Here is a 27,452-nt window from a genome sequence, read left to right on the forward strand (position 1 = left end):
GATGGCATTTCAAAAGGTGCTTCATAAACAGGCTGGCCATTTTGCATTTGAACCATAAATATAGTTCTTGGACTAAGTTTGTGTGTTTCTCTTACACTGCTGTAATGGGTTGGTTGAGCTCAGTGCGTAACTAATATTTTACACAAATATGTGTGAATGCAAAGTTCCTCTGTTTCCTGTCCTTTGACCTCCTGCTTTGCCAAAGGAAAACAAAAGTTTGGCCTGTGCAAACTTTTAAATTCCTGAAAATTTAAGAATAAATAATCAACCACTGAGAAAAATTCTACAGTGCTTTCTCAAAGACCCCTGCCCTTCCTGCCTGTTACAAGCCCCAGAACTAATGCCTGGGTAACTAGAACTCTTTTCTGAAGAGATAATGATGTGATAACTCTGTAGGTGTTTCTCACAGACTGCCTTCCCTTTCTTGCCCTTTATCAAGTAATTTTTGCTAAAAGGAATACCCTAGTGCAGTTTAGCAGTCTTTCTGTCAGACACCTGTGCTGTGAAGGCTATTAAAATAAGCTGCTTGCATCTTCTTTGGGTCCTTCAGAGAAGGATATTGCCTTGCTTTTTTATCAAGCTTCTTGAAAGCTCTTCAAAAGAAACATCTTGTAGACAGATAACTCGGGGAAGATCACAAATGACTGCACAGTCTTATGGTGCTCCTGTGTCCTTCTAAACACCCATCCTTCTTGATGGCTTGCACATGCACAAGTATGTAGGAGGTCCAACAACAGGAAAAAGTTTTTCTCTCCTGCTGCAGTTCATTTCCCTTGCTGAGGACACTTAAGGGTTGCTAAATGCTTGTTCAGGTTGCACCTGGCTGGAAAACATTGAGGTAACAGAAAAATTCTGACTTGCATGTGCAAAGATAGGGTTTTTAAATGAAAGGCAAGTATCTCTTCAAATTGGCCATGGGGGAACCACATAGTCTGTAAATAAACTGTCATTAAGTACTTATTTTGAACTGAGTCCTTATCTGACAGGAGATCCCACTGTATAACATCCTTTCTTGCTTGTGGGCCTCCACCCCAGCCTGAGGCTATTCAGTTTCTGAAACTATTGAAGACATAAATACCATCCTTTGAAGGGGAGCTGTAAAACATCTTGTTCAGGTGAAGGATGCAGAAAGTGGGTGGCAGTGCAGCTGGACAGAGGTGGAAGGGTCTCTCTCCTGGCTGGGAGATTTGGCAAGTGGGTCACTCCTGCTCCATTGTGGTTGCTGGGATGGGGGATGGAGAGGATAAGGAGAAGATTGTCCCACTTGCCTGTTGGAGGAGGTGTAAGCAGTCCAGCCCTGCAACACCCAGGGGCGATGGGTTTGAGTGACAGGGTATAGAGGAGCAAGAGCTTGGAGCAGGAGAGTTTTGTGGGGCTGTGACCTCTGCCATACTCAGCACTGGCAGGTAAGTCCTTTCATGCTGCTGTGCCTTCCTCCAGCCTTCCCTCCCTGTGGGAGGGAACCATGCAGATAAATCTGTAGATAGGTGAGAAGTGTGTTGTTGGAAAAGCAAGGTGGGAGATGCATCCTGCTGCAGGGCGTGCTTATGCAGAGGGGATGCCAAGTTCGATGGATGTGCCAGCCCCTACCTCTTGCTGGCTGTGAGGGGAGCAGAATGAAGCTGTGGGGAGGAGAGGAAGCGTGGGAGGAGGTGGCTGGCGAAGCAGGGTTTATGGAGTCAAGGAGAGGACAGGGGGCCCACTGCTTGCAGAGGGTGGGAGCATGCCCTGGGCATGGGAGTCACTCACTGGGAGCCTGTGTGAGAAATTCTCGGAGGCTGCAGTCATGGAAATTGTATACATGCGTAGAGATGGGCAGGAGCAAGCCAGACACGCAGATATGTAAGGGATGGAAAGAAATGTCCTGGAAAATAGAAGAGGTAGAGGAGGCCTAGAGTAGTTTGTATGATAGTATTTTAGCATTTGTTTTTTGGCTAAAATATTACACTCTGCAGTGTCGCATAAGGCATCCGGATGCCTGGGATCTACTTTGTGATAAGAAAAGCAGCATTTGCAACTCCATCAGCAGAAACTGCAGTACAGCGAGACACATTTTCCACCATCCCCCTGCCAGCCGGGTGAGTGCCAGCTCTGAGCCAGGCACAGAGGAGTGAAGAATCATGCTGTTCTGCTGGTGATGTACATGGGGAAGACATGGGAGGCCCTTCATTGGGTTTTCAGTCCAGGAGATTTAAATGATCAAATAAGTTTATGTATGCTTGCATAAATTGATGGGGCTCTTTTGAGTGGCTTGTTAATTTTCCAGACTTAACACCCTTGAGCTGTGCCTTAACCACCTTTGTATTTTCAACCTGCTAGTCAATTTTTTTTAAAAAAAATGCATCACACTTCTTTCTAAAACTGTCTTCAAACCTCAGAGGTCAAACAGTCCTTACAGTACTGATAATCTTTTTTTTTTTTTCCACGCTATGGTTTTTTTTTCAAAGAACCTTTTGCCTAGGCCCCTTGTTTCTAAAAGCCCAATTTGAATCCCTGCAGTGGAGCTATTGTTTAATTGTGCTACAGGGATTTAATTCTTCCTAAGGCATCTTGTCTGTGCTGCATGTCTGCAGCGGGTAGCAGCACTGTATGAATTTGCACCTCTTTGGAGTGCCTGGGCTGGGGCAGTTCCTGTTTCCCAAACAGGAGATAAGGGGCAACAAAACTGAACTGAGAAAGAAAAACAGGGAGGAAAAGCATTATTTTAATGTAGTGCAAATATTTAATTGCTTGGATTCTATTAATTGCTTGTATCTTCTTAAAACATGTTCAACTTGACTTGAAAATAAAATTATAATTGCCGGTGGGCCTCACAGATCATATCACAATTGTTTTTTCCCTTTACCAATCCATGTGTGCAGTCCTTTGTAGGTTAGGAAACTAAGCAGACAGACTGAATTTAGCATTAATTTGATTATCCCTAGATTATCTTAATTTAATGTGGCTGGCAAATGAGTCTGAATTAAGTCTTTGTACTCTTGGGTTTTTTTTAATTTGCATCTATATAATGAGTTGCAATAACAGTATTACTTTGAGATTTTTAAACACGATTTTCATCTTTAGCTTTTGTATTGGTCTGTTATTGCTACGTCTTTGCCTGCATGCTTATATCCATTATTGAGCTAGTTAGAAATATGTTAAGTAGCTCTGGTGAAAAGTATAGCTAATACATTTCAGTGTTGGACTCTGTCTGCTCTTAGTTTTTCCTCAATTAATTCTAGTTGTCCAGTCTGCAAAATGGTACTGAAAACCAGCATCAAATCTTATTTGTGACAGATTGCCAGATTACCTTTTTTTAACAAAGCCAGACTGAATATTAAAAACGTGTTATAGAAAATACATTTATATAATAAATTATACAGACTGTGCATGGGGTAATAGAAATGCAATAAATTACATTGTTTCTCTAAGTATAGGATAAGCTGCATTCAATTTAAATGTCTGGCTGCATCACTGTCATGCTGGTCAGGAACTCACTGGGGGCCTTTTTAACATTCCTGCACCCATAAGTCATGGAGTCGAAATCCTTCTTTGCTCTGCTCTGAAATACAGAATTTCTTTGAGTTACAGGGCCTGACGTCTGTGACTCACTGCCTGCAGTTTAGCTGAGATCTCACAGATACAAAATGCAGGTTTGTACCCCTTAGAGCAGCGAGTGTTCAAGCTGCTGAGTGATGTGGATAATGTAGGTCTGCCTCACGTGAGGGATGTGGTCATCTTGTTTGTGTGCCGGCATCCCCAGTGTCGCACACTGTTGCAAATTTATTTTTTCAGACCAAGCTAGCAGAGATGTGCCAAGTGTTGTGCTAGCATAACTAAGCAATGTTACTGGGGATGATCCAGTAACATTGGATGTTGAGGGGATGATCCAGGTAGCTACTGCTTTCTCAGAGGGACAGGCAGGATTGTTTCTTTCAGCATCAGCTTGCACATATCCCAGAATAAAGTGACAATGTAATGATGGCTGGGCTTTCCACAGAAACAAGAGAGGAACACAGAAACTTGCTTTTGAAGGATATGAGTGTAGTAGAGCAGCTGTTTTCCCAAAACCAAGCACACTTAACTAGTTAATGTACTTAAGGCTTTTCCCACTCTGTGCCGTATCAGCTCATAACCTGTGACACACTGTCCAGGTGGATTTATCTGACTGATTAGTCAGAACAGTGTAACCCTCCTGTTGCAGATTTTAGCTGGCATTTCAAAAGAGGAGGTGTCTTAGAAGTGATACAGAGAAACAGTCGGGCTATAAATCTCTTCTCCTAATTTGAAAATCTATCTAGCGAATTGCATGGTGTGATCAAGTCAGAAGTTGGAAGTTTCTGGCCTTTGGATGAATCAGGGTGATGCAGTCTGAGCTGCTGTGGAGCCAGACATAGTCTGGGGACTGTATGCCAGGCCATGCATGGCCAGGAGATAAGCTTCAAGCTCCCCTTGCTGTTTCATTGCTAGTGGAGAAGCATCAGCTCCTTGTTTTCTTCCATACAGTCCCCTATGCTCAGAGAAGATATTTGACTCCCACATGCCCAAAGGCCTATTTCCTATCTGCTCAGGGTGCAGGGTGGCAAGCTCACTGGAGATGTTTCCTGACTCAGATTCAGCCTGGTGCCGTGGTCTGGATGGAGCTCTCTTAGCTCCTAGTACTTGTCTCGGTTTGCCATCCTTTTGAACTTACTCCCTGTGGCTATTCAAGGGAGTAAGAGCTCCTAGCAGGATCCAATACATGCAAAACTGGCAGGTTTAAAAAAATAAATTGAAAATACAGTGGGAAGTAATCTATGTTTCTCTCTGGAGCTAGGTAACACCTCTTGAGTATAGATGGCATCCATTACACTGTCTATAAAACATCTCAAGACCAAGAATATGACTTGGTTTTATTTCTTTAGGCATCAGCTGTATTTAGCAAATTAAAGATGGGAGGGAATGCACTCCAAGAAAATACATGAGCAATGTTACACAAAGAAAATTTACTAGTCTAAAGTGGAATTGTTCCCTCTGAGTTATTTCCCCAGTTCTCATTATAGAGCAGTTGGATAGTAAAGTTAGGAGAGATTGCGCAGCTGAATTATGACCATTGCTGCATGAAGGAACCTCACCTGCTTTATGTGGGCTGTAAAAGAAAATGGATAATGACATTTTAAAGACTTCAAAATACGGAAAGCTTAACAGAGTGGTCTGGTATAACTGTCTTACAGGTGCTGCTTTTGCATAATAGAATGGTAAAAGAGCTGGTCTATGGGAAATTTAGAGACTTCTCATTTTTGTAGAGCTAGAGAGAGGCTTCAGATTTGCTATTACAAATTATGAAACAAAATAGTAAGTTTGAAATGAAATGTTTTAATGATTTCCTTGTTGAGTTCTTATGAAATCAATACCTCCCTGCGAAGCAATTTGATTTCATGGAATCAGCATTCCCTAACAGAAAGAAAAACTAACAGTAGAAAAAGAACCAGTTTTAAATCTGTGAGAATGGGTCACCTTGCTGCATTAGGTTTAGGTCCTGTTAGTGCCCCTTCCAAGCAGGAAGGGTGCAAGTGTCCGAGAAGTTACTGTAAGCAAGTCTGTGTATTTACAACATATCCAATGCACCCATGGTAACTGCTGAAGGATATGTATTTATCCTGAGGCAGGTCAGGTAGCTTAGCTCTTCCTTCCATGGAGGGAACATGTAACCACCTCAGGTTTACTGTGAGGCAGAAGTATTCAACAGCAGTCTATTTTGAGTCGGCTTGTACGCCGTAAATCAGAGCCTCAGTTTCCTCCTGAGGATTTGCCATTTGTCCATACACTAAAGTAATTTGGATTTCATTTTTTATCATATTTCCTTTCAGTTCCTTTGCTATTTAATTCCTCATGTTGATGGCTAGATTGTTTCTGTGCCTCAGCATATGTCCTATTGGCAATTCTGTGGTGAGGTCCTGGTAGCTTTTTCCCATGACTGTTGTTTTTGCAGTGCTCGCCTAAGGAAACAAGGCTTATGCAGTCATGCTGTTCGCATGTCTAGAAGACTGACCGTGCTACCTTAATGGTGTTTGAACCTGTTGGCCAATGTCAAACAGACCTAAAAGAGTGGTAGGACTCTTGGAGAGACTTGGTTTTTAAAGGATTGTAAAAATGAGCAAGTGAGAATGCTAACTGTGTCCCCTGCACTGGAGAAGAGTGAAGATGTGTTATGCTTGACCTTAAACATAAGTGAACCTAGATAGGGTCCTCCTATGCATGCCATAGCTGCAGTAAGAGCTTTAGTCAGAGCTTCCTCCTTAGGTGAGGATGAATCCATCCACAGTGTGCACAACCACAGAGAAGAAAGTGTCCATAGTTCCACCCCTTCATAGAAGTCTTCTACAAGTTTAATTCTGAGCATGGCAACATGCCAACTGGTTTGAGGCCTTGCTATTTATTATAAGAATATGTCAGGTTCCTCCCATTATATAAAATTATTTCTCTGGATGTGTCACATCTCTTGGCTTTGCTGTGGAGTCAGGTAACACAGAAGTTCAAAGAGGCAGAAATCTCACGATGCCTGAGTCCTGGCATTTGCTGCTCCCAAACTGATTGTTGCCCTCTTGTAATGGTAGAGAAAGTGCTTGTCAAGTAGAAACCCATGATTTTTCACAGCTACCACTGAAAGCCATCTCGCCTTTTCCTGGATTCTGAATGCAAATGCATTTTGTCTTATTAAGCAATATAGTGCAGAAGGACTTTTGTAACATCTGTTGTGCTTCAGTCCCTCCTCAAAACCAGTAAGAAACTTGGCCACAGGTGCTAATCTGCACAGCGTTGTAGCAGGTCAGAAAGGTTGTGGTAGCAGAGCTGGTTGAGAGTGAAAAGTGTTGGATCAATAGTTGCCCTTAATGGGTGAGGCTGTTCCAGAATCTAGGAGGGCCCAGGACAGCATCAGTGTTGTGATGTGATCCTTGCAGAACCAGCTTTGTTGCTGAGGCTGTAAACTTTCAGCTTTACTAAACTGAGATAATTTGCAAAGGAATGTTCTGTGCTTATCTGAAAGGGGAGTCATGTTTTGGCCTAAAACTAGAAATTGTTTTGGGATGCTTGTAGCATCAGACTTGGGTCAGTGCTCCATGGACATAAACCTCTTCCTGTGATCTTTTATTTTACATACAACATTTCTTTTACCTGTTTATTAATACTTATTTTCATGTCTGTATTTTGAAGTATTTTATATAGAAGTGGCTTACAGTTGTTAGTGTAGGTGTCTCATTTGATATCTGCAGTAGGCATCAAAATGTACACTGAGAGCTATGGCTATAAAACTGTATGCTGTTGAGACAACCATATTGGCATCATTATCACCGGAGGTCCTAGTCTCATCCTTGGTTCATAGCAGTGCAAAACAGAGATCTCAAATTAGTTTGGAGATGACAAGCTACTTCTCCAGTTAGTCCACGTGGTATGGGAGATACAGGGATGCATTTTTGGGAACAAAAGGAGCTGTCTTTAGTCATGTCTGATTGAAGCGTGTTGCCGAGTGCATGTGTCCTCTGCCAACTCATCTCATGCTTCTATGGAAATATGTATGTACATTTATGAAATATGAGCACATGGTACATGTTTGTGGATGAAAGGCAGGTTGTACAAAGCGTGTTACTGACAGCACTGCAAATTACAGAAAGGTGCAAAAACCACAGGAGATTTTTCACATCCATCTGTGCTGTGATGACTGAGGATTTATCTGGATGTTTTATGTTCTAGCTCAACATTTGTGAGAGCCATAAATTTAGTTATAAATTTACTTTGAATGAGTCATTTATGAAAACTTTAAGTTTTTCTGGATAAAACATTGTTTAAAACAAATGCATAGCAAGATTTTGATTGTCTTGTTTTGAAAACATGAGTGTGAAAGGTCACAAGGGAGGATGCTCATCTGTTTCCAGCATGAGGCAAGAGAAAGTGGTTATCTAGTCTTTTGTTTCTGTAATTTCTTAGTTTCTGTGGCTAGAAGTCCTACAGTTCAAGCTGTCCTCAGTGCTGTAATGGTCTCTGTACAAGGACTGATCTTGTATTCCATATGGGTTACAATGCAGCAAGCAAAGAGCCGAGTTTCAGGCTGTGATTTAGTTTCTTGCACTCTTACAGGTTTTAATTTGGCTTAATGTTATTTGCAGAATTTTTTTTTTCTGATTTAATTGAGCAGTCAGTGTGAATTTTGTGGTGTTCATGTGCATGCGAGGGAGAGGGAGATTTTCTAAGTGTTCAGTGTTCACATGGACATAAACAGGTGGGTTTCCAGCAGAGACATTTGCATTTGAAAACCTGCTCTAAACGGGCTGGGCTTTCCCAGGAGAAGCAGCACCAGCAGTGAGACACAGCGATCGATCAGCATAGAATTGTGTGAGCATTTGATGGGCAAAATGTTGTGGTATAAAGACAGGACCCAAGAATAAGCTCTTTGTGGCTTTGTTTCATTCCTGAAAACTGTGACTGAGAGGCTTTTATCATTTAAAAAAATAAATAATCAGCCACATTTTGTCTAACCTGGAAAATATCACAAGATCTTTTGCAAAATTCTAAGTGCTCTTTCTTTAATCCAATTTTGATACTAAAAAAAAAAAAGTTTTCCATTTCTGTCTGCTTATCTTTTCCCAACGCTAAAAGTAAAGTAATATCGGAACCACTCCCTTCAGTCGCAGAGCTGAAAGCATGTAATTTAGTGTACATAACGATAAACTCTTTCTTTCAAGCAGCTTGCATCCGCTGTTTTCTTTCTTTCCTAATTTTAACTAAGGAAAACATTCCCTTACTTATCACAACACTTCTGTTACATGCCTTGTTTTTCGGGCCAAGTTCCTTATGGTATTTGGAGTTTATTTTAATTCTTAATCAAAAGAGCTATCCAAGAAATTAATCTGAAAAAACATATATAATGAATGTTCAAATACACACCAATGGGGACACCTGGTGGAGAAACTATGAGTTGCCGAGGACGCCCTGCATGAAACCCGTGAATGGGTGAGTGTGAGTTAGCTCATCAGTGAGATGACTGAGAGTATTTTTAACTACAGTAACTGCGAGGTAACTCTCGTTAGTTTACCTGCCTGCCGCTGAAGGCTCCCTCGAAGCATCCTGCACTTGCTCCTGGCCAAGAGTCTGTGCGCGCAGCTGTAGTGGTGCTGATACACAGTGAGTGGTGTGCAAGCACTCAATTCCTTGGTGCCTGTTATTTAATGTGACTGGGGAAAAAGCTGTAATTACTAGCAAATGCTGTTTCTCGCTTGCTGCTGCAGCTGCTGCCGTGTCCAAGGATTCTCAGGTAAGCCTTATAGATAGTTATTTAAGAAAGGTCCTACTGACACGTATTTGGAAGGTCATATGGGAAGGTTAGTTCAAGATCTAGGATCGCGTTTGCTCGTAGCTGCAGGGCAGAGAACACTCCTCTGAACTGGATCTTGTTCTCTTTCATATGAGGTGCCTCAATCTCAACAGACAGCAACTGAAGTAACCACTAACATTTTTCAGTCTGCAGTGGAAGTCCTAGTCCTCCTCCAGTGAGCAAGGCCTCCCTTCCCACTCCTCTGTAAGTGTGGCCTTGGAGAGACCATGGTGAGGGCAATAGCCCAGACTGCCTGCATCTATGAGCTTGGTCAGGGAGAGGGATGCTGTGCTTGCCACTGTCCTTGGAAGCAGTCAGGCAGTGCTCCGTTCATCCCTGGAGCACTGCACCTATTTCAGAGGGCAGGATATGGATTCCAGGCTGTTTATTTGTATGTGCTATAAAATCTCTACCCAGAGTGGGATAAGCACAAGACCCAAGGACAAGGTAGTTGGCTAGGCAGCATTGTTGCACACATGCTCTAGGAACTGTGTACAGGAGCATGCTTTAATTGGTGTGAAAATGGTCATGGTTGGTTGTTTTACTTCTAGTTCACTCAGAAAGCAAGCATTAGCTTTTCCTGTGATGGGACAGTGACATACGGATGGGTTCTGGTGTGCCTTCTGGCATGCACCAGCTGTGGAACATGGGATTATCTGGGGGTTTTGTCTTTCTAAGTAGGAGAGGAGGAAAAGAAAGGAATGCTTACAGTCTTTTGAAGAAAGAAGGATAATTTCTGGTTCTTTGTTTTGATGCAGTCTGTTCTGACATAGAGGGAAATTTATAGCCTACTGGTTTTCTCATTGTTTGGGAAAGAAGGAACATATTAATTATAATTCTGCACCAGAGCCACCAGACAATTGAGAGAGAAAGTGACTTTGACTTAGACCATTACAAGTTAGGCAGCAGCCTGTGGATTTTTATTAGATATAGCAGAGTATTATTTGTGTTTAATTCACATTTCAAAACCTTTTCTATGTGGCAAATCAGAGCTGAAAATTAAGTATGAATCACCGTCCCATAGGCATCCAGTACGGACTGCTGACTTTCTCACAAAATGAGACCAATAGTAAATGAGACACGAGCTAATTTTATTTGTTAGTATTCCTGTGTTGGGATTAATATAAAAGCAGGACACAGTTTTTTGTCACAGGACTCAAGAGTGGGCAATTTTCAAGTCGGTGCTTGAATTCAGATGGCTCAGTGGGACTCCTTTTCTGCTTCAGCTGACTCAGAGACTCAGCAGAGCTGGCTGGAGGTAGTCACTGTGAATAGCCACCAGCGACTGTCCTGGTCCAGACCAGAGGTCCCTGCCTGACAGCGGTCAGGATCGGATGCTAACAGAAGGAATAATCTAGCAGATTTTATGGACTAAATATTTCTTGCATCTCTTCCTTGCAGAAAACACCTTCTGCAGCGGTGACCATGTATCGTGGCACAGCCCTTTGGACAACAGTGAATCTAGAATCCAGCATATGTTACTGACAGAAGACCCTCAGATGCAGCCAGTTCAGACTCCTTTTGGGGTTGTCACTTTCTTACAGGTATGACCCAGCAATGGTGGCTCTGTCATCTCCTGGGCATGGAATGCAGCTATTACATTTCATTTAGCTTTGATAAGTCAAATGCTTATCCTGTCTTCCACCTTTCCTTTTTATTTGATTACTGTGGATCTCATCTTTGAGTTGTTACTCTGGAGGTATTTAGTAAGCATTTTACTAGGATTAAGCAATGACACACTCAGTTCTCAGGATGGAGGTCTATCTGATAGAGAGGAGGTTTACACCCTGAAACAGACCTGGAATTGAATATTACATTACTACTCTGAAATTTCAAAGATGAACATAGGGAGAAGAGCTGAGATAAATACTTTTAAAAGGTAATGTAGAGCTAAATTCAGTTTAATTCTGTGGCAGCGTTGGTAAGCGATCCACTGGTTTGTGTTCCACAAAAAGAAGAGTTTGAGGCAGGACTTGAGAGTTGCTTTAGCATTATTTAATGTTACAAATGTAGCTTGCAGCATTGACACAAAGATTCTTCAGGGGCTAAGTGAGTTTTCCTGTACTGATCTACTGTTTAAGAAAGGTTCATGTTTGCTTTGAAGAAGAAACCTTTTTTAAATCCCTTGCGATTTAACCCTACTGTTCAGTGAGAGGAGCTTCCTTGGCCAAACAGGTTTGCTTGCTTTCCCGAAGTCCTTCTTTTCAGTGCTGTCTCTTAAACATGGGCTGCTTTGGATATCTTTAAATTGCATATGGAGTTACTAACCTTAGTGGAAGAGCTGGCATAGTTTATGCCAACTGCTGATTTCTCTCTGCTCCATGGAAAAGGTTCCATCCTTTGGGAAAACGCAAGCATCTGTATTTTACATTTTAAGCTTCAAGTTGCTCCTGTTTGTCCTTGGCTGTAGTTTCAACATGTAAGGGGAAGCTCCATTTCCACAGACCTGCACAAGGCAATTGCTATGCAAGGGCAAAGGCTTTCCTGCATTTTCTGAGGTACCCAAAGGTCTGCATTTTATCAACAAGAAAGAGACAGGTGTGGGGTTAATCAGTGAAAGGTTAGTTGTGGGACCTTGAATCAGAGACAGAGCACCAAGCTAAGCAGGGTGATTCCTGGCTGACTCTCCAGTTAGTGCTGCATTAGTTCGCATCTCTCTAGTGACCAGCTATCCTGGATTGGATCAAAGGACAGTCAGCTTGTTTCATCCTGAGGCTCTTGGCCTCAAATCTTCCACAATGCATACGTTTGACTTGGTTTTCCCCATTGTTCGATGCTTGTTGTTGTGAATTTATTTTGACCCATGGGATAAATGATTACAAAAAGAGAAGAATGAACACAAAATAATTTCCTGTTTAGAGTCTTGCTGTTTGTATGCAATTAGCGAGTGAAGGCACAGGGAGGGATGTCCTGAAGCAAGGATGATTCAGGCTGTTCATGGAGGAAGCCTGGGTGGGGATGAAGTGCATCTCCAAGGGCTGGGTCCTGAGAAAGTGAGCTCCGTGAGAGGCAGGGGAGGTAGGGTGTGCAGAACTGGGGACATGCTGACGTTGGTGTGTTTTCCACACAGTTATCTCTCAGTGCAGATAGGCACATCATGCACTTCTGCTTTCTGCTCTTCAGAACTTAGTTTTCAGTTTTCATCTCTACTGATAAAACATCAGTTGAACAGATTTTGACAAAAAATTCAGTGTCATTGGAAAAGGCTTAGAGTATTGAGGAAGAAAACAGGTGGCCATGGCTAAAATAATTTTTCATCCCAAAGAGTGAATCATTGTGCTCAAAGGCGTGAGCCAGCGGTAGATGGATCAGGAAGAAACTGCCTTCCTCTATCAGCTGAAGGGTGTTTCACCCCTCCGTTTGAAGCGGCTGATCTCAGCTGCTGCGAGAGACATCTGGTATTGCTCAGCATGGCAGCTCCTATCCTGAAAAACAAATGCATTTTGCCTTATACAGGAAGGCAGAAGTCTGCATTTGCCTGCAGTGACGAGTGGATTATGCTATGTGTAAGCAGCTTTACTTTATGGTGCTGGGCAAGATGTGATCAATCAGCAAACTGAGTTGGTCAAGGATTTATGAGCACCAAAGCACTCCCTTGTGGCAGCGAGTCCCTTGCCTGATTGAAATTGCTGGTGCAGTATTGCATTTGCCCCTAGCAATTGGCTGACAGAGCAACGTTTTGCATGTGCTCAGACCCTAACCTGTCCTGTCTTGTGTGGACTAGATTGCAAAGTGAGAACAGACTAGTGGATCTTCAGTAAACCCTGATTTGTCACCAGGCCCTACTCATAGTTAAGTTCACACAGACGATGCAAGATTAAATTTGTCATGACCAGGGCACTTCACACAGCACATGTAAATAGAGGGCATAAGGAATTGCAAAATCCCTCTGTTGTCTCAGGCTCCATTTGTCCTCGCTCATCTAGTTAGTTTAAAGAAATGGTGCTTCTCTGTGTCTGCACTGTTTGATCCAGCACCATGTGATACATTTTCTCTACAGTTCTTGCACAGTTCCCATCCAGTTTAGTATCTGTTTTTTTGTTTATTCCAGATTGTTGGGGTTTGCACTGAGGAACTACATGCGGCTCAGCAGTGGAATGGACAAGGGATCTTGGAACTACTTCGGACTGTGCCGGTGTAAGTGCTCATATAGTCCATGTAGGGGAGCATTCCCATAGAGGACAATGCAGTTGTTTATTTTTATTAACAAACCTCAACTTGTTGATGGAACTTATTTAATCCTGTGCTGTAGCAAGAGACGGGAATTCATTGAAAATCTGTTCTCACACACAGACACTTAGAGGCAAATTAATGCATGTGGAAGTCCACATGTTCAGGGTGAAACAGAATGAGGTCTTGAAAGCTTAATTTCCTTCCTCTTACGCCTGCAGCATTTTCTCATTGGTCTTCCTGAGAGAGCTGGGATAACTGTTACTGGTGACCTCCCTGTGTAGTTCAAAAGAAAGGAAGAGAGGGTCTGACTTAGAGTGCCTAGCAAAGCTTGGGTACTGTCTGAAAGTTAAAAAGTCACTCTCAAACTGGTCCCACTCTTGGTGGGCCAATTTGCAACTGAAAGAGTGTTCATGCAAGTGAAATTTATTGTTATTTTTCCCGTGGCAAAGCAAAGATGTTGTTAGGTTAAGGAGGAAATGGGTTTTAAATGTTAAATGGTAAGTTGATGCTTTATTTGCTGCCAGGTTGCAGCTAAACTTTTGGGGATTTTAGGTGGGTTTTTTAAATACTTTTCTCATACTTAGTGGAATATATTGCCACGTGATTATAGGTCAAAAGATTTTTTTTTTTTTTTTTAAACAAAATGATACTGAACATGTATTCTGGGCACAATAATATGCTCTCTAGTGTCATAATGGCCTTTGATTATTTGGAAGAACCTTTGCTGCTGGTCTTCTTAAAGTTGAACTTTTCCCTTTTAGGCACAAATGCAGATAATTCATGAGAATGCCCTAGAGTGGAGTGAATTTGTACAGCTGCAGGCTTGTTTCTGGGACCCCAAGACAATAAACACTGGAGCCTGCAGCTCCCTTGGCTCCTCTAAGTCAATACAGATACAGCACCCCTTTCCTCAGTCTGTTCTCATGTTGGATTTTGGCTTTTGTGCTGTGGTACAAGCACCTTTCCAAGGATAAAATGAAACCCAAATGTGCATGATTCAAAGGAAAAGCTGCAGACTACTAAGCTGCTGGTGTGGAGTTAGGGTAAAAGTCTCTTGCATCCCACTGAGGAACCAAAGCAGTTCACACCTCTAAAGTTAGTAACTAACAGCTTCCAAAGTGATGTGAAAAAAAAGTGGCTAACAATGCATCTGAAAAATTATGAAATATTAACTTCTATTGCTCCCACTCCAAGTGCTTTAGGAGACTATAACATGGACAAGGCCAGAGGAGGGGGCTTTTGACTGCAATAAAACAAAGTATCTCATGAAAAAAAAAGAAAAATTTTATGGCAATTCCAAAAGACTTCAGTTTTTACTTCAAATGAAAAGCACCATCTAAGGCTGACATATGCAGTCTGCCTGCCCTGTGACCCAAAGTAAAGTCTCCCAAGTAGTTCATCTTTACAGTAATCTGTTTTCTATCACTCTTGTTGGGAAACATCTTGACCCTTCCGACTTTTATTGCTAATGGAAACAAAGATTTCCCTGAACCATCTGAGTACTTGGCCATTAAGTACCAACTGGGCAAAATGTCTATTGTGAGGATATTTATCAGAGCAATAAGCTTTTTATGGTACTGAACATGACTGCCTATCTCAGCAAAAAGCGCAGCCCATTGGAACCCTGCTGCATCTTTAGATATGTAATAGAGGTATAAATCTCAACCCCATGCCTTGCCTATCTTTCTTAGACCTAGGCTACACTGGCCTTCTCGGTCCCAATTCAGTTACCTGTAAGATTAAAACCCAGTTCAGTCTTAATCTAAGTGTAGGGGATAGCCTGTGTCAGTCCTGAGTGCTTTGTAAGACTTGGCAGTGCCAGACACTAGGCAAATAACAGCTAGGTCATGGAGGGCTTTCATTATGTATTTGGGAAATGCAAAGGACAAATGCATGCTCTGGGATGTGTACGCAACATAGAGGGGCTTCTAGGCTTGTTTTAAACTGTCTTGTGCTTCCTTCCAGTACAAGTCCACTCTGAGGACTCAGTTGGGGAGTACTGGCTAAAGTGCTTGTTTGGTTCATTACCTTTCTTTCTTTCTTTGTAGAGCTGGAGGCCCCTGGTTGATAACAGATATGCGAAGAGGAGAGACAATATTTGAGATTGACCCACATCTGCAAGTATGTCTTTAGTTTATAAAATGTCATGTCTTTTCTAGTAGCCAGGGAGAATTGGCTTAGTGGTATAAACCAGGTCTACTATTTTCTGTAAAGGTGCTGTGATCTTCTCAGTGTTTGCAATAATCCTGGAAAAGTCTTAGAGATTCCCTTTGCTTGTCAGAGGTGGTTCAAGAGTGCACATGTCCAGCCACAGGTAGATGGCAGCTCTAGGAAGAAAGTTAGAGAAGGGAGACCAGGAAAACAGAATCTCATATATGAGACAAATTGGTTAAGATCTGGACTACATCTTTTAGAAAGGAGGAAAATAGAAGAAGATAAAAAAATAGAACAATATAAGATTTAGAGATGGTAGATCAGGAAATTCCTCTCTTGTTTTAGGTACAAGCATAAGGAGATATAACATGCAGAAAGCTCAAAACCAACTAAGTAATATTTTTTTCACAGCAAATGTGACAGTGTACCTCATTCCAGTAGGGTGTCATTTGAAGCCAAGTAGTTAGTGTGATCTGAAGAAATAATGGGAAGCCAAAAGTATCTCATGCAGTTATTAATAATCCATGCAGGAAGATATATTAAACCTTCTGCAGAATTCAAGTTAACTTACAATGTTTACAGATCAGAATAGGACCTCTGTGGAGGGGTTGCCATCCCATGGGCTACTGCTGATCCATGCATTTGGGAGACAGTTCTGCATCCCTTCAGCAGAGTCACGGTACTGGAGTACATGGGTCCCAGGCAAATCCGGTGTGGTGCTGACCTTGTTTCAGTGAATCACTGAGTATTTGCCTTTAACAGAGAACTTATGGCTTAGCCTGGTAGGGCACGTGCATATGTGCACGTTTTGTACAAGCTGTTGCGTTTACTTATGGTCTGCATGTCTGCATCTGATTACCCTCAGTTGCCTCACAGCATCTTTTATTTTGAAAGCTTAAGAACAAAACCAAATTCTACTTTTACTGTTTTTAAGGATTTGTTCATCTAAAATAACCCCAGTCTGAGACACACACATACACACAAAAATGTTCCACAATGTGGGAACTAATACAACTGCAAGTCTTGTAAAGTTTTTAGACTCTTTAAAATTTTGCCCTCTCCTCTCCTGGAGGGTGTTTCTGTTCCCTGCACACTGGTGATTCCTGATGATAACAGGGTTTTCTTCAATTTACTGTAAATGAAAAGTAGCTCAGCTTACTGGAATCTGAGTCAGCCAAGGCAAGTCAAGGCAAATAGAGTACCTCTGCCTCACCAGTGTGTCCTGCCACTGAAAGCTGCTATGTCTGTGGTCTTTCCGGACTTCCTCACATTGAAGACATTCCTGTTTCTGTTCTCTCTTGCCCTTGCAGAAGTCTATATGTGCAGGTGTGTGTGTGTGTGTATGTGTGTACCTCCTTCCTGCTCTGCAGCCGCAGCCCCTGGGGATTCACAGGGCAAAACCTGCTGCTGTGGTGCTGAGTCCCGCAAAGAGCCTTTGCTGAGCGCAGGATGCTGGGCTGTGCCAGGCTGGGTTCAGCTATGTCATACACCTCCTGCTCTAGTTAGTTGGGGAAAGGATAAAGTGTCATTCGCGTGGCATTTTCTCAGTGGTGGTACAGGGTGTGTGAGAGCTGAAAGGCAGCAGTGGAAGATAGGTGGAGGGGAGGGAGGGAGCAGGCAGAGCAAACTGGACAACTTTCCTGGGAGAAGGCAATGTTGACTGCCTGGGAAGCAGGCAGAGCTTGTTTTGAGGCTGCATTGTTTCTTGTGGGAATTGGTTGAGGCCTAAACCCAGCCCTGGCAGGAGCAGCTGTACTTTCTGTTCAGAGTCGCTGAGAATGGATCCCAACTAAGATGTCATCCCAGGATGTCAGCAATTAACACTGTGGCAATGCTGGCTGTTTTCAGCCAGGCTTCCCTGTAGGCCATTCAGATTTCTCTGGCAGCACTGTCAAACAGTCCATGTCGGTCCCCAGCTCTGTGCTGATTCTCGGCGCTTTGCTTCTGTTTTAGCAGATATCTCAAAAAAGAATAAAGCTGATTTGAATTTCCTGAGTTGTGGTTGACGCTCTGCGGGTCACGCTGCAGTGCTCTGGCTCGTTTAGAAAGGGATCAATGACTTATAAGAGCCTCAGAGCATCCCTCCCACATGCTGAGAGGAAAATGGGACAGAAACATCCTTTCTTTGAGGAAGGAAAAAGCTGAACCTCCTTTGCCCTGGGCTCCTCCAACCTCCTGCTCAGGCTGCCCTTTCAAGAGAGGAAGAACAGCCCCTCAGCCCAGGCACATTTTTGCTGTCTAAAAATGGGGTAAAGCTGTGCATTGCTCCAGCTGAGAGTCTGCACTGGTTAGAGTTTTGTGTTTTGTTTTTTTTTTTTTTCCCCTTTCAACATCAATACTCGCAAATGTTACAAAACAGGCATGCAAATTAGGCTGTCTTAGGCCAGGTCGTTTCCATCAGCCCCCCTTGATCTCCAAGAGATGCCAACAGAGCAGCACTTCTTCCCCTGAGGAAGTGCTTTGCAAACCGGCTTAGAAGGAGATGACGTGTCCCTTTCCCCCTCCCTGAGGCTCTGCACACTGTTCAGACACCCTGACTCTGTGAGCAGGGGCCCTGGCCGCGGGGATGGAGAAGCACATCCCACCAGAGCCTCTTCCCAATGGAGTCCTCAGGGTCCTCTGGGCTCTTCTGTTCCTTACTCAAGGGCAAGTTTGGTGGCTCTCCCATGCTTCCTCAATTACTGAAATGAAAAATAACCATGCTGACAAGTTAAACCTCCCTGTGCCAGCTGATTTGGGTCCTCACAGAGTGCCACAGAGAGTCCCAAAGGAGCCACGTGCTAAATCTCACTTAGAGCATTGTTTGCGTATGCAGGATCAGATGTATTTTTATTTCTTCTTCCACAACTTCTATTTCTGGGTGAAACAATTTTATGTTTAGGCTATAACAAAAGAAAATCCCAGCAGATTTATTATTTCTCAGATTTTCCCATTACGTTTTCATAGAAGCCAGTTTCCCCTGACGCCAGAGGAAGATCCCAATGAGTAGTCTTTCGGGGAGAGCGGCAGAAGGAAGGCAGTCACTTGAATGCTTAAATCTAAGTCAGGACTGCTCTGGTCCTGCCTCCAGCCACAGGCTTCTGCCTCTGCTCTTGGGCCAAAGAGCCAGTTTAGGGAGGTGATTCAGCTGAAAAAAAAAAGGAGCTGGCTCAAGGGAAGGGGTAGGAGCACATGGAGGAGGGTGGGACTGCAGCCACTGCGAATTACATCAGATTAAACTGCTGTGCAACCACACCCTGGATGCCTGTGCTTATCTTTGAGCTGCTCAAATCCTCTCTTGAATGGTCACAAGAACAGGCAATGCTCTTTCTCAGGCACAGCATGTGCAGCTGGGCAAGGGGAGGAACATATGTGGGCTTTAGTCTGGAAACTGCTTCTTAAGGAATAGATTTTGCAAAGCGCTGGATGCTCCCACGGTCTCTTGACTCCAGTGGCAAGGTCAAACTGGAGGGTGATAATAATGAGCAGAGAGATCCGCTCCCATTGTGTGTAACGTGGCTCTGCTATTTTCTCAAATCTTTAGTTTCTTGTCCTGGAAGCAGTGGGACTTACCACCTATTTTGAGGTGACCCAGATGTATGCAGTGAGATGGAGATCTTGCTGATGCCACTGAGTGGTACCAGAAGTGACAACCCTTCAGAAGAGGGGAAAATGAGCCGGGTTGATTCAGTGCCAGAGGAGAGGTGACAGTGGTAAGAGCAGCCATTCCTCTGAGTAGCTCAGCTCTGAGTTTGTTCAGCTCAACATTACCCCCTTGTGGGATATAGGTGAAAATTCAGACTAATGCCATTTCCTCTAGCAGGTAGGTAGGTCTCCTGTGGAAGTTCTGGCTATAGTTTAGGGCAGTCTTGCTGGCAGCAGATGCACATGTCCTTGAGAGAATGCATGGTGTCTGAGAGCATCCAGCTGCATGTGGTTGGTGTGTGACACCTTCCAAGACCCAAACGGTGGTTACATGCTTGGAAGGTCCAACTTGCAAGGGACATTAGACATTATAGGAGAATGGAAAAGTGAAAAGGATGCATCTGAACTGCATCATTTGAGGTTTATTTTCAAATGTGACCTTGAGGCTAAAGTTTACCCAGCATAAAATTCCTTTCTTTTGTGAATCTTGTTGTTGTGTATTTTGCCAATAGAGAAGGCTGTGTAAAATTTTTGACATTGTGAACAGACCTGTGTCTCTTTGCACGCTTGTCCCTACTGAACATCACAGCACGTTAAAAAGCAATGGTTGTCTGGGCAGTTTGTAAATGACGAACTTTTGTGAACGATGAGTCTCTCTGTAAGCTGTTTTCATTGTGGGACTCCTTGGTAAGAGAACTTCAGTTCAGTTATTCAGGGGTTTGTTATCATTGACCTATAATACGTAGACTATCAGGCTGTGCTTTGTACAGGAGTACGTAGTGTCATAAATACTTTGAGTTGATGTAAACCCAAACTAACACTGGAAGAAGCAACCCTGCATACCCCAGGTTATTGATTTCCACTTCTCTCTTTCCCTGCTTTGTGCCTGCCAGGGCAACATAGTGAAGCAGTGGGGAAAGGGGTAGGAGTTCAGACCAATCTGCTATGGAAAAGGTTTGTTCCAGTTTAGACCAGCTCCCTGATTTGTCTCAATGTGCAGTCACTGTTAGCTGATACATCAAAGCACAGGGGACAGAGAGTGGAAACTTTCTGTGAAGGAGGTATATGCAGGAGCTGCAAAAGGCTGGGTTGAGCCAGGGTGGGTTCCAGCTCAGGTTCAAGCCACACCCAAAAAAGTCTTGGGGGTTTTGGATCTTTTCAAGCAGGAGAGAGTTGACAAAGGGATTGAGACAGATGGCTCAAACCTGAGTGGAGTGAGTGCCAAATGTGCCTGGGATGATCTCAGCCGGCCCCCAGAGGATGACGAAGACAGCAGGAGCATTTGCATTGGGACCCAGCCGCGGCAGCTCTCTGGGAAAGGTAAGAGGTCCTGGGCTGAGTTGCTGTCATGGCCTTTCGGCTTGTTTCTGATGGGCCTGGGCAGCAGCCTGAGTCGTGCAGTATCTTGGGGCTCATAACAAACACCACAGTTACTGGAAGGCTCAGTATATCAGGAGTGACATGCGTTTTGGTGTGGCCTCTTTGAGGAAGGCAGGAGGGAGGAAAAGAGATCTTTGCATTGTTTTGTTGAAATGTTTCTTTTAGGTTTTAGGCTATTTCTAATCTAGATCTGCAAAGTTAAACTAAGCACTGTGTGAAACCAGGACTGTAAACATCTGCGAAGTGAAATGACTGCATTTTCCTAGGCTGTGTTTCCTTATTAACATTCTCACTTCTTGGGTGGCAAGTTGGACTGACACTGCATATTGCTGTAGCTGAACTCAAGTGATTCTTGCAAATACGGAACTCTGGAAAGAAGAAATAAAATACGGTGGAGTTCCCCTTTGCAATGAGATGCCATCTCGGTACAGATGTCACAGACATTACATATGCTTGAAATGATGCATTTTACTTTTCAAATGGGTGAAGCAGTATAAAATCTGAGGGCTTGAGATTTCCTGGAGTTAATGATGGTTTCCACATAAATGGTATCTTACTTGTTTTTAAGTCCAGGGTAAAAAAAAAAAAAATTAAATGCTTATTGGGTTCCTTCTGGCTCTGTGCAAATATTTTGAACTGCACTGGATCTAAAAAGGTTATTTTCCATCAGCTCTGCAAATGAAAAGCCCAAGAGAGGTATACATAATGATATTTGTATATTCTTCAAAAGATTTTGAAATAATTTGGATATTTTTTCTGTACCCAATTCCCACATTTCTCAGAAAAAGATGAGGAAACTTCTAAGAAAGGTAGGAAAGCATCCTATTAAAGTATTTGGCCATTAGACATTGTAGGAGAATGGCAAGGTGAAAAGGCTGCATCTGAACTGCATCATTTGCAGTTTATTTTCAAATGTGAGCTTGAAGCTAAAGTTTGCCCAGCATAAAATTCCTTTCTTTTGTGAATCTTGTTGTAAATTAATCAACAGATTTGCAAAGCCAATTGCAAAAACTCAGGAACTTCCTTGCACTTGATTGGTAAAGGAACAAATTCCTGTTATGCTTAATGGGAAAGTGACTTCCAGCACAAAGGCTGAAAGTGTCAGGAGGTTCTCCGAGAGCTGCAGAAAACTAAACACCTCATTTATGAAAGGATACAAAGCTACTCAGAATTTTCTCATCAGGAGGACTCAGTACCAAAGGTTCCAGCCCTCCTTGCCTGACATAACATCACAGCCCAAACCAAGAGAATTCAAGCTCACCTTATAAAGTGAATTAACTCCTAAGGTGCAGGAAGAGCTGCTAAGAATTCAGCCTTAGCACATTCATTTCTTTCTGAAGGGGAAGAGTTTAGATGAAACACACCATAGAAATAAATGGGCCTTTAAAAAAAAAAAAAAAAGCTGACATCTCTTTGTGTCTGTAACGTTTCTGGGGACTCTAAACCACATTTTAAAAAATTATCTTTGCAGATACAGAGCAAATCAGGGAGACTCTGCGGAGAGGGCTTGAGATTAACAGCAAACCTGTTCTACCTCCGATAAATGCACAAAGACAGAACGGGTTGACCCATGACCGAGCACCGTAAGTTTCACTGCACTCTCAAATGCTGGGAGGAGGGAGGCTGAAGAGCTCAGAGTGGAAAACAAAGTTAACGCTGGGTGGGAAGAGACTTGGCAAGGGGAGAGGAACGCTAGCAGCAAATACTCACGAAGTGCAAGGATAGAGGGAGAAGAGGGCAGGTTTTGACAGGGGTTTTGGACAATCCTTGTTCATGCAGAGTGGCTCTGTGTTCTGTAGAACTTGCTGTTCATGGTATACAGTGTTTGAAATCAGACTGGACTGAGCCCTATGAAATGTATTGTGGTGAACAGTGTTAGGTATCCAAAGAGCTAGGTGGCATAGATGAGTGTTTGCAGATATTTTTGCCGGAGCATTTTGTTTTCAAGCTCATAATTGCAAGCCTTTTTGTTAAAATGTTGAGGTTTTTACTTTGATCTTGCCTTGCTTAAGCAGGCAGGTACTGGCAGTGATTACATGCCAATATCACCCTAGTCTCTAACAGTCTGTAGGCTAACAGGTGATTTAGGTGGGACCTGTGGGCCTGTAAATCGCTCCTCATTTGTAACTTTTGACTTCAGTGAATCTATAGGAAATCATCTGTGGCTTCAAGCAATCTGCAGTATCTGCACTTCCATCTCTTTGGGTTTCTCCCCTTCCCCTCTTAGGCTTATTTCAGTTGCTAGTTAAATGTCTTCCCATAAATTTTGATGTTTTCATCTAAATGATACAGAAGAGCATGCATCTTTGCTGCACTCTTTCATCTTGGTATTTCCTTTGGTTTCCTAGTCTCTGATAAACATTTGTGCTTTCTTGTTCCAAAAGTAAAGATCATCATGAAATCAGCTCTTTCCTGTAGTGCCAGGCAGGGACAGCATCCTGCTCTGTTTCAATTCCTGTTTGTTTCTTGATTCAAGCATTTCATGAGAAAAATATTCCTTATACTTGGTTAGGACCCTGATGTTCTTTCTTGTTCCGTTTTGTGTGTGACTTCTGGTTTGCCTTATGTATGAATGTTTCTGAGTTGCCTAATCCTTTGGGGGAAGTAGTATGTCAATTGCTGATGCTGTGTACTAATAAGTAATATGAGAGATTTGTGCTTATAAAAAAAACCCAAACCAACACCTCAAGTGGCTTTATTATTGCATTAGGAATAATCTTACTTTTGCTATATAGTAATTATATGGAGCCAGATTCTGACCTGACTCAGATTTTGAGTAGTACTTCCCTTCCTGAAGGTTGGTCCCACTGGACCATTGGTTGGTCCTGTTGGCCCCACTGAAAAATTTAAATTTTACCATCTGATTTGCACGAATCACACCCAGCCTTGGAAGGCTCAAAAGTGCTGAGCAGGATTTCTCACAGATGCTGGGCTCCTGCATGAATCTGCATGCCCAGTAAAAGCTCTGAGTTCAGAGTCCTTGGGGACAACCAGAAACATTTAGGGTGTGCATCAGGTCAGGGAGGCAACTGATGTGTAAGCCTTAATGCTGGGAGGCAGTTGTTGCTTAGATAAGAAAGCTTTACGTTATTCAGGGTAAGATAAACAGATACACACAAGACAGAGTGGTGAAAGGTTAGGAGAGGTCTAAGATGAAGCACACAAATATTTACCTGGGTTTTTAACTGTTCTGAGACAGAGAGGAAGGCAGGTCAAATGCAGAGCCTCATATCTGTGACAGTGCTCTTTGCAAATCTCTCTTACCTGTAGCAGCTGTGCACTCACCCTACCTGAAGCCTGAGTGGTAGGAATGGTGGCTCCCAGCATTTGCCTCCTGGAAGATCAATACATTTCTGAGGTCTGTGGTTACCACTATGGAAACTGATTGCTAGCCTGTTTCTCCATAACAGCAATTCAGTTAAGGAAAGAGCTATCAGCTGTGTGTCTTGTCAGTGGTTACTCTGATGATAGTTAGTATCGGAAGAATAGAGGAGATCTCCTCAACTTAAAACAGCAGTGTGTCCTAATACTTTCTTCCTCTGTCTTACTGACTACTAGGAGTTTGGAAAAGGTCTTATTCTACTTGTGCAGTGGCTTTTTTTCTGCAATTCATGTAGCGGATACAACGAGACTTGTTCAATGCATTGACCATACTGAGAGGGGTGGTTTTGTGCTGGAACGCAGCGTTTACTTACAACCTCTAACTAACTAGTGCTTAAATCAGACCTGATGATTACCCTTACTGTGGGCAAAACTTATCAGTCAACATATTTTCCAGCACAGTGTGGTATAGATGAAGCAGAAGAGGAAGATCTTACTAGGTCTCAGCCTTTCTTAATACACTGTCTCAGCATGTCTTACATGTTTGAACAAAGTTGTTCAACGTGCTGTTAAGAACATGAGCATGATCTGGAGACTCTCGTCTCCAGCTGCTGCAGAGGGATGTAACTTAGGAATTCATCAGTTGCATGTAGTAATAAATCTGCATCCATGTTCCCCACAGATACCTGCACTGGAAAAGGCTGAGACACAAAAGGCACAAACCCCAGTGTAGATACAGTAATTTCATAAGACTTAGAAGCACCTGAGATGAAGGACAGCTCTGCGCATAGATCTGGTCCTGGTGCAATCCTTGCTTAGGCCTGGTAGGGATGGGACTCAGGTCTGTCCTTCACTGTAAATCAAAGGCAAGTAATTTAGCTATTGAGCTTCAGTTCTGAATCTATAAAATGGGACTAACAACAGTGTCATCTTCTTGAGGCACCACAAGGATAAATACATTAATGATTACAAGGTGCTGGCTTATGGGAAGCAGGCTTGTGTGTAATAATATCCTGCACTATACACACCAGACCATAAAATATCAAACCCGTGGTTCATTGCAAGGGTCCTGTGAATAACTGGTGCATTAGAGGCTCCTCAGGAACTTGACAGAAACGCTCCGTTGGGGCATGGCAAATGCCCCAAATCTACTTTCCATAGGGAGCACTGCAGAACCCCAGGCCATCAAATTTGCACCCAGCTGATGTTAGGATGTTAAAGCCTGACACGGACTCTAATGACTTTGTGAAGAAGAGGAATGTGCTGTTTATTTATGATAGATTTGAAGCCACCAACTGCTTTGCTAGTAGCTTTTTTCCTTTCTTTTATCCTAACCCTGCCACCCACACACAATAATCTATCAGGGTTTAAAGCAGACAACCTGTTCTGCATTCAGTATGACAAAATAGTGTCAGAAACACTCAAACTTTCAAATATCTATTTGTATAAAATGTGGAGGATCCAGATTCCATACAGATTTCCCTGTCTTTGTGTAGATACAGTTTTCAGCACTTATGCAAAAGCCTCACATTATCTGGTTGTAGATAGGGTTTGATTCAGTGTTCTGGCTCCAGCAAAGCACATACTTACATGTTAAGCATGCATATTACCCGTTGTTCACTGTCCTGGAGTCCTTTTAAAAAAAAAAGTTCCTTTGAGAAAAAGCTGGTTTCTGTCAAAACCCTGTTGGGCAGCTGTAGTACTTTGATTCATTAGTGTTATTACTGTAGACTGTGTAGCCCTTTTTCTCCTAAGGATATGAATAAAAGCACTCTTAATGCTTAAAACTGCATTGGACATCTGTTTCTCAAAATGACTGTTAGCTCAGTTCATAAGCAGCCATTAAATCAGTTCATATGCATTAAACAAAAGAACATGTAAATTAATCTTTGGAAACATCACTAATCATTTCAACCATAGGTAACATAATACTCTTGATTACCGCTTGGAAGAATGAGGCTTGTATGAATACAAATGTACTTTACAGTGGCACATTATTTATTTCTTAGGAACCATCAACTTAGTAGGTGCTGCTCAGACAGACAAGAAAGGCCAGGCTTTCATTCTCCTGAACCATACAGATTCACTCTTGTTGGGTACCACAAGCTGTTACCTATAGGGAATGTTTAGATGTAAGAATAAACGCTGCTGCTGTTACAACCTCAGTAGGCTGGAAGCTCCATATGTCAAAGTTCAGTGACACTTGTGGAGTCTTACTTCATTTGGTATTTTATTTCTTGATGTATTAAGTTCTGGGGCCGAGTCTTTAATTGTCCCTGACAATTAGTTCTGTGCTCTGCTGTGAAGTGAAGTAGGTGAGTAGTATCTCCACTTTACAGACGAGGACAGAGGAGTTAATTTGCCACAGTTGCAGTGAGAGCCAGGGCTGGGATAGGGGAATTTTTGACCTTTTCCACCCCTCAAGGGTCCCCTTGATCGTGTAGTGTTGCTGAAAGTGATGTTTTTCTGCCCCTTGGCTGACTCAGACTGTTCTACTGCTCCAGTCAGCAGAGGCATGGAGTGGAAACCTAGAGCTAGCATGCTGCATTACTACACATGTTGAGGCTAAAATTATCAGTAATTGCTAGATTATGTTGTGCCAGGATTCAAGTATTGTCCATGCACATCCCCAGTGTCTGAAGGTGAGGCTTGAGTGGTGGAAGAAGGTCTCCCAAGGCTGTGTTACTTTGACAAAACGCAAGGTTTTACCAGCATCTCTCTACTGTTTATTGCTCTCCCCCTTCTCAAGAAGGATAAAGTGGTGTGGTTGAACACGCCTGATTCCCATATTTCTGTCTGGGTTTTCCCAGATAACTGTACGTGCGCTGTTCCCTTCATGCACTGTGATCATTTGTCCAGGGACCCACAGACAGTGCCGCAGAGACCTCAAATCCCATCTGCATTCAATTTCCAGGCAGAAAGACAGGTTGAGTCTAGGGAAACCTGAACATATGGTAGCTCTGTGCCCATGTGCTAATTCCATCCAGCCCTGAACAGTTTCCAGCTGTGCAGGGAAATGAAGGCAGGTTCCTGGCAAACAGAGCAGGGAACAACCCTCTGGCAGGTGGGGCTGGCAGGACTGTCCTGGCTGTGACCTTGTGGTGCACTGCACCCTGAGCATCTCAGGTTATTGCCCTTCCATTGTGGAAAGAGGGAGGAGTTGTATCACTCCAGAAGTCCTCCTGGGATAACCCCAAACCATGTGCCTGGTTTGGAGCACGTGAGTAACAGTGGCACCACTTGCAGGACTGTAGTCCACTGCCCATGTAGTTCCTCTGGCCTGGTAAATAGGGCATGCTGATTTCTCCTTTCAGTGAGCAGCATTGGGTTAATGCACATTAACAAGCTCCATCTGAGCAGCATTTTTGAGGAAGCTCTGACGGTAATATCAAGATGTAGGATTTGCTTCAAGGCGAGTCTGCACTTTGCTTCTCCCAGTTGCACTGGGTTTTGATTGCCGCTTTACTTGGGC

The 27,452-nt window shown here is 43.0% G+C and overlaps 1 protein-coding gene across 2 annotated transcripts in view; it reads left to right on the top strand.

Annotated features, from left to right (window-relative positions):
* SUFU (SUFU negative regulator of hedgehog signaling) overlaps window positions 1-27,452 on the top strand; it is a 91,987-nt gene that overhangs the window by 34,050 nt on the left and 30,485 nt on the right. Inside the window, exons 4-8 of one of the 2 annotated variants that reach the window (XM_026851192.1) lie at window positions 10,730-10,872; window positions 13,380-13,465; window positions 15,550-15,622; window positions 20,443-20,599; window positions 22,131-22,242. In XM_026851192.1, coding sequence (XP_026706993.1) covers window positions 10,730-10,872; window positions 13,380-13,465; window positions 15,550-15,622; window positions 20,443-20,599; window positions 22,131-22,242 — 571 coding nt within the window. The remainder of the gene's footprint in view (window positions 1-10,729; window positions 10,873-13,379; window positions 13,466-15,549; window positions 15,623-20,442; window positions 20,600-22,130; window positions 22,243-27,452) is intronic. The other variant, XM_026851193.1, reaches the window with a different exon arrangement.

Source organism: Athene cunicularia (assembly GCF_003259725.1).
Source record: "Athene cunicularia isolate RWA chromosome 6 unlocalized genomic scaffold, athCun1 chr6_part1, whole genome shotgun sequence".
NCBI lineage: Eukaryota > Metazoa > Chordata > Aves > Strigiformes > Strigidae > Athene > Athene cunicularia.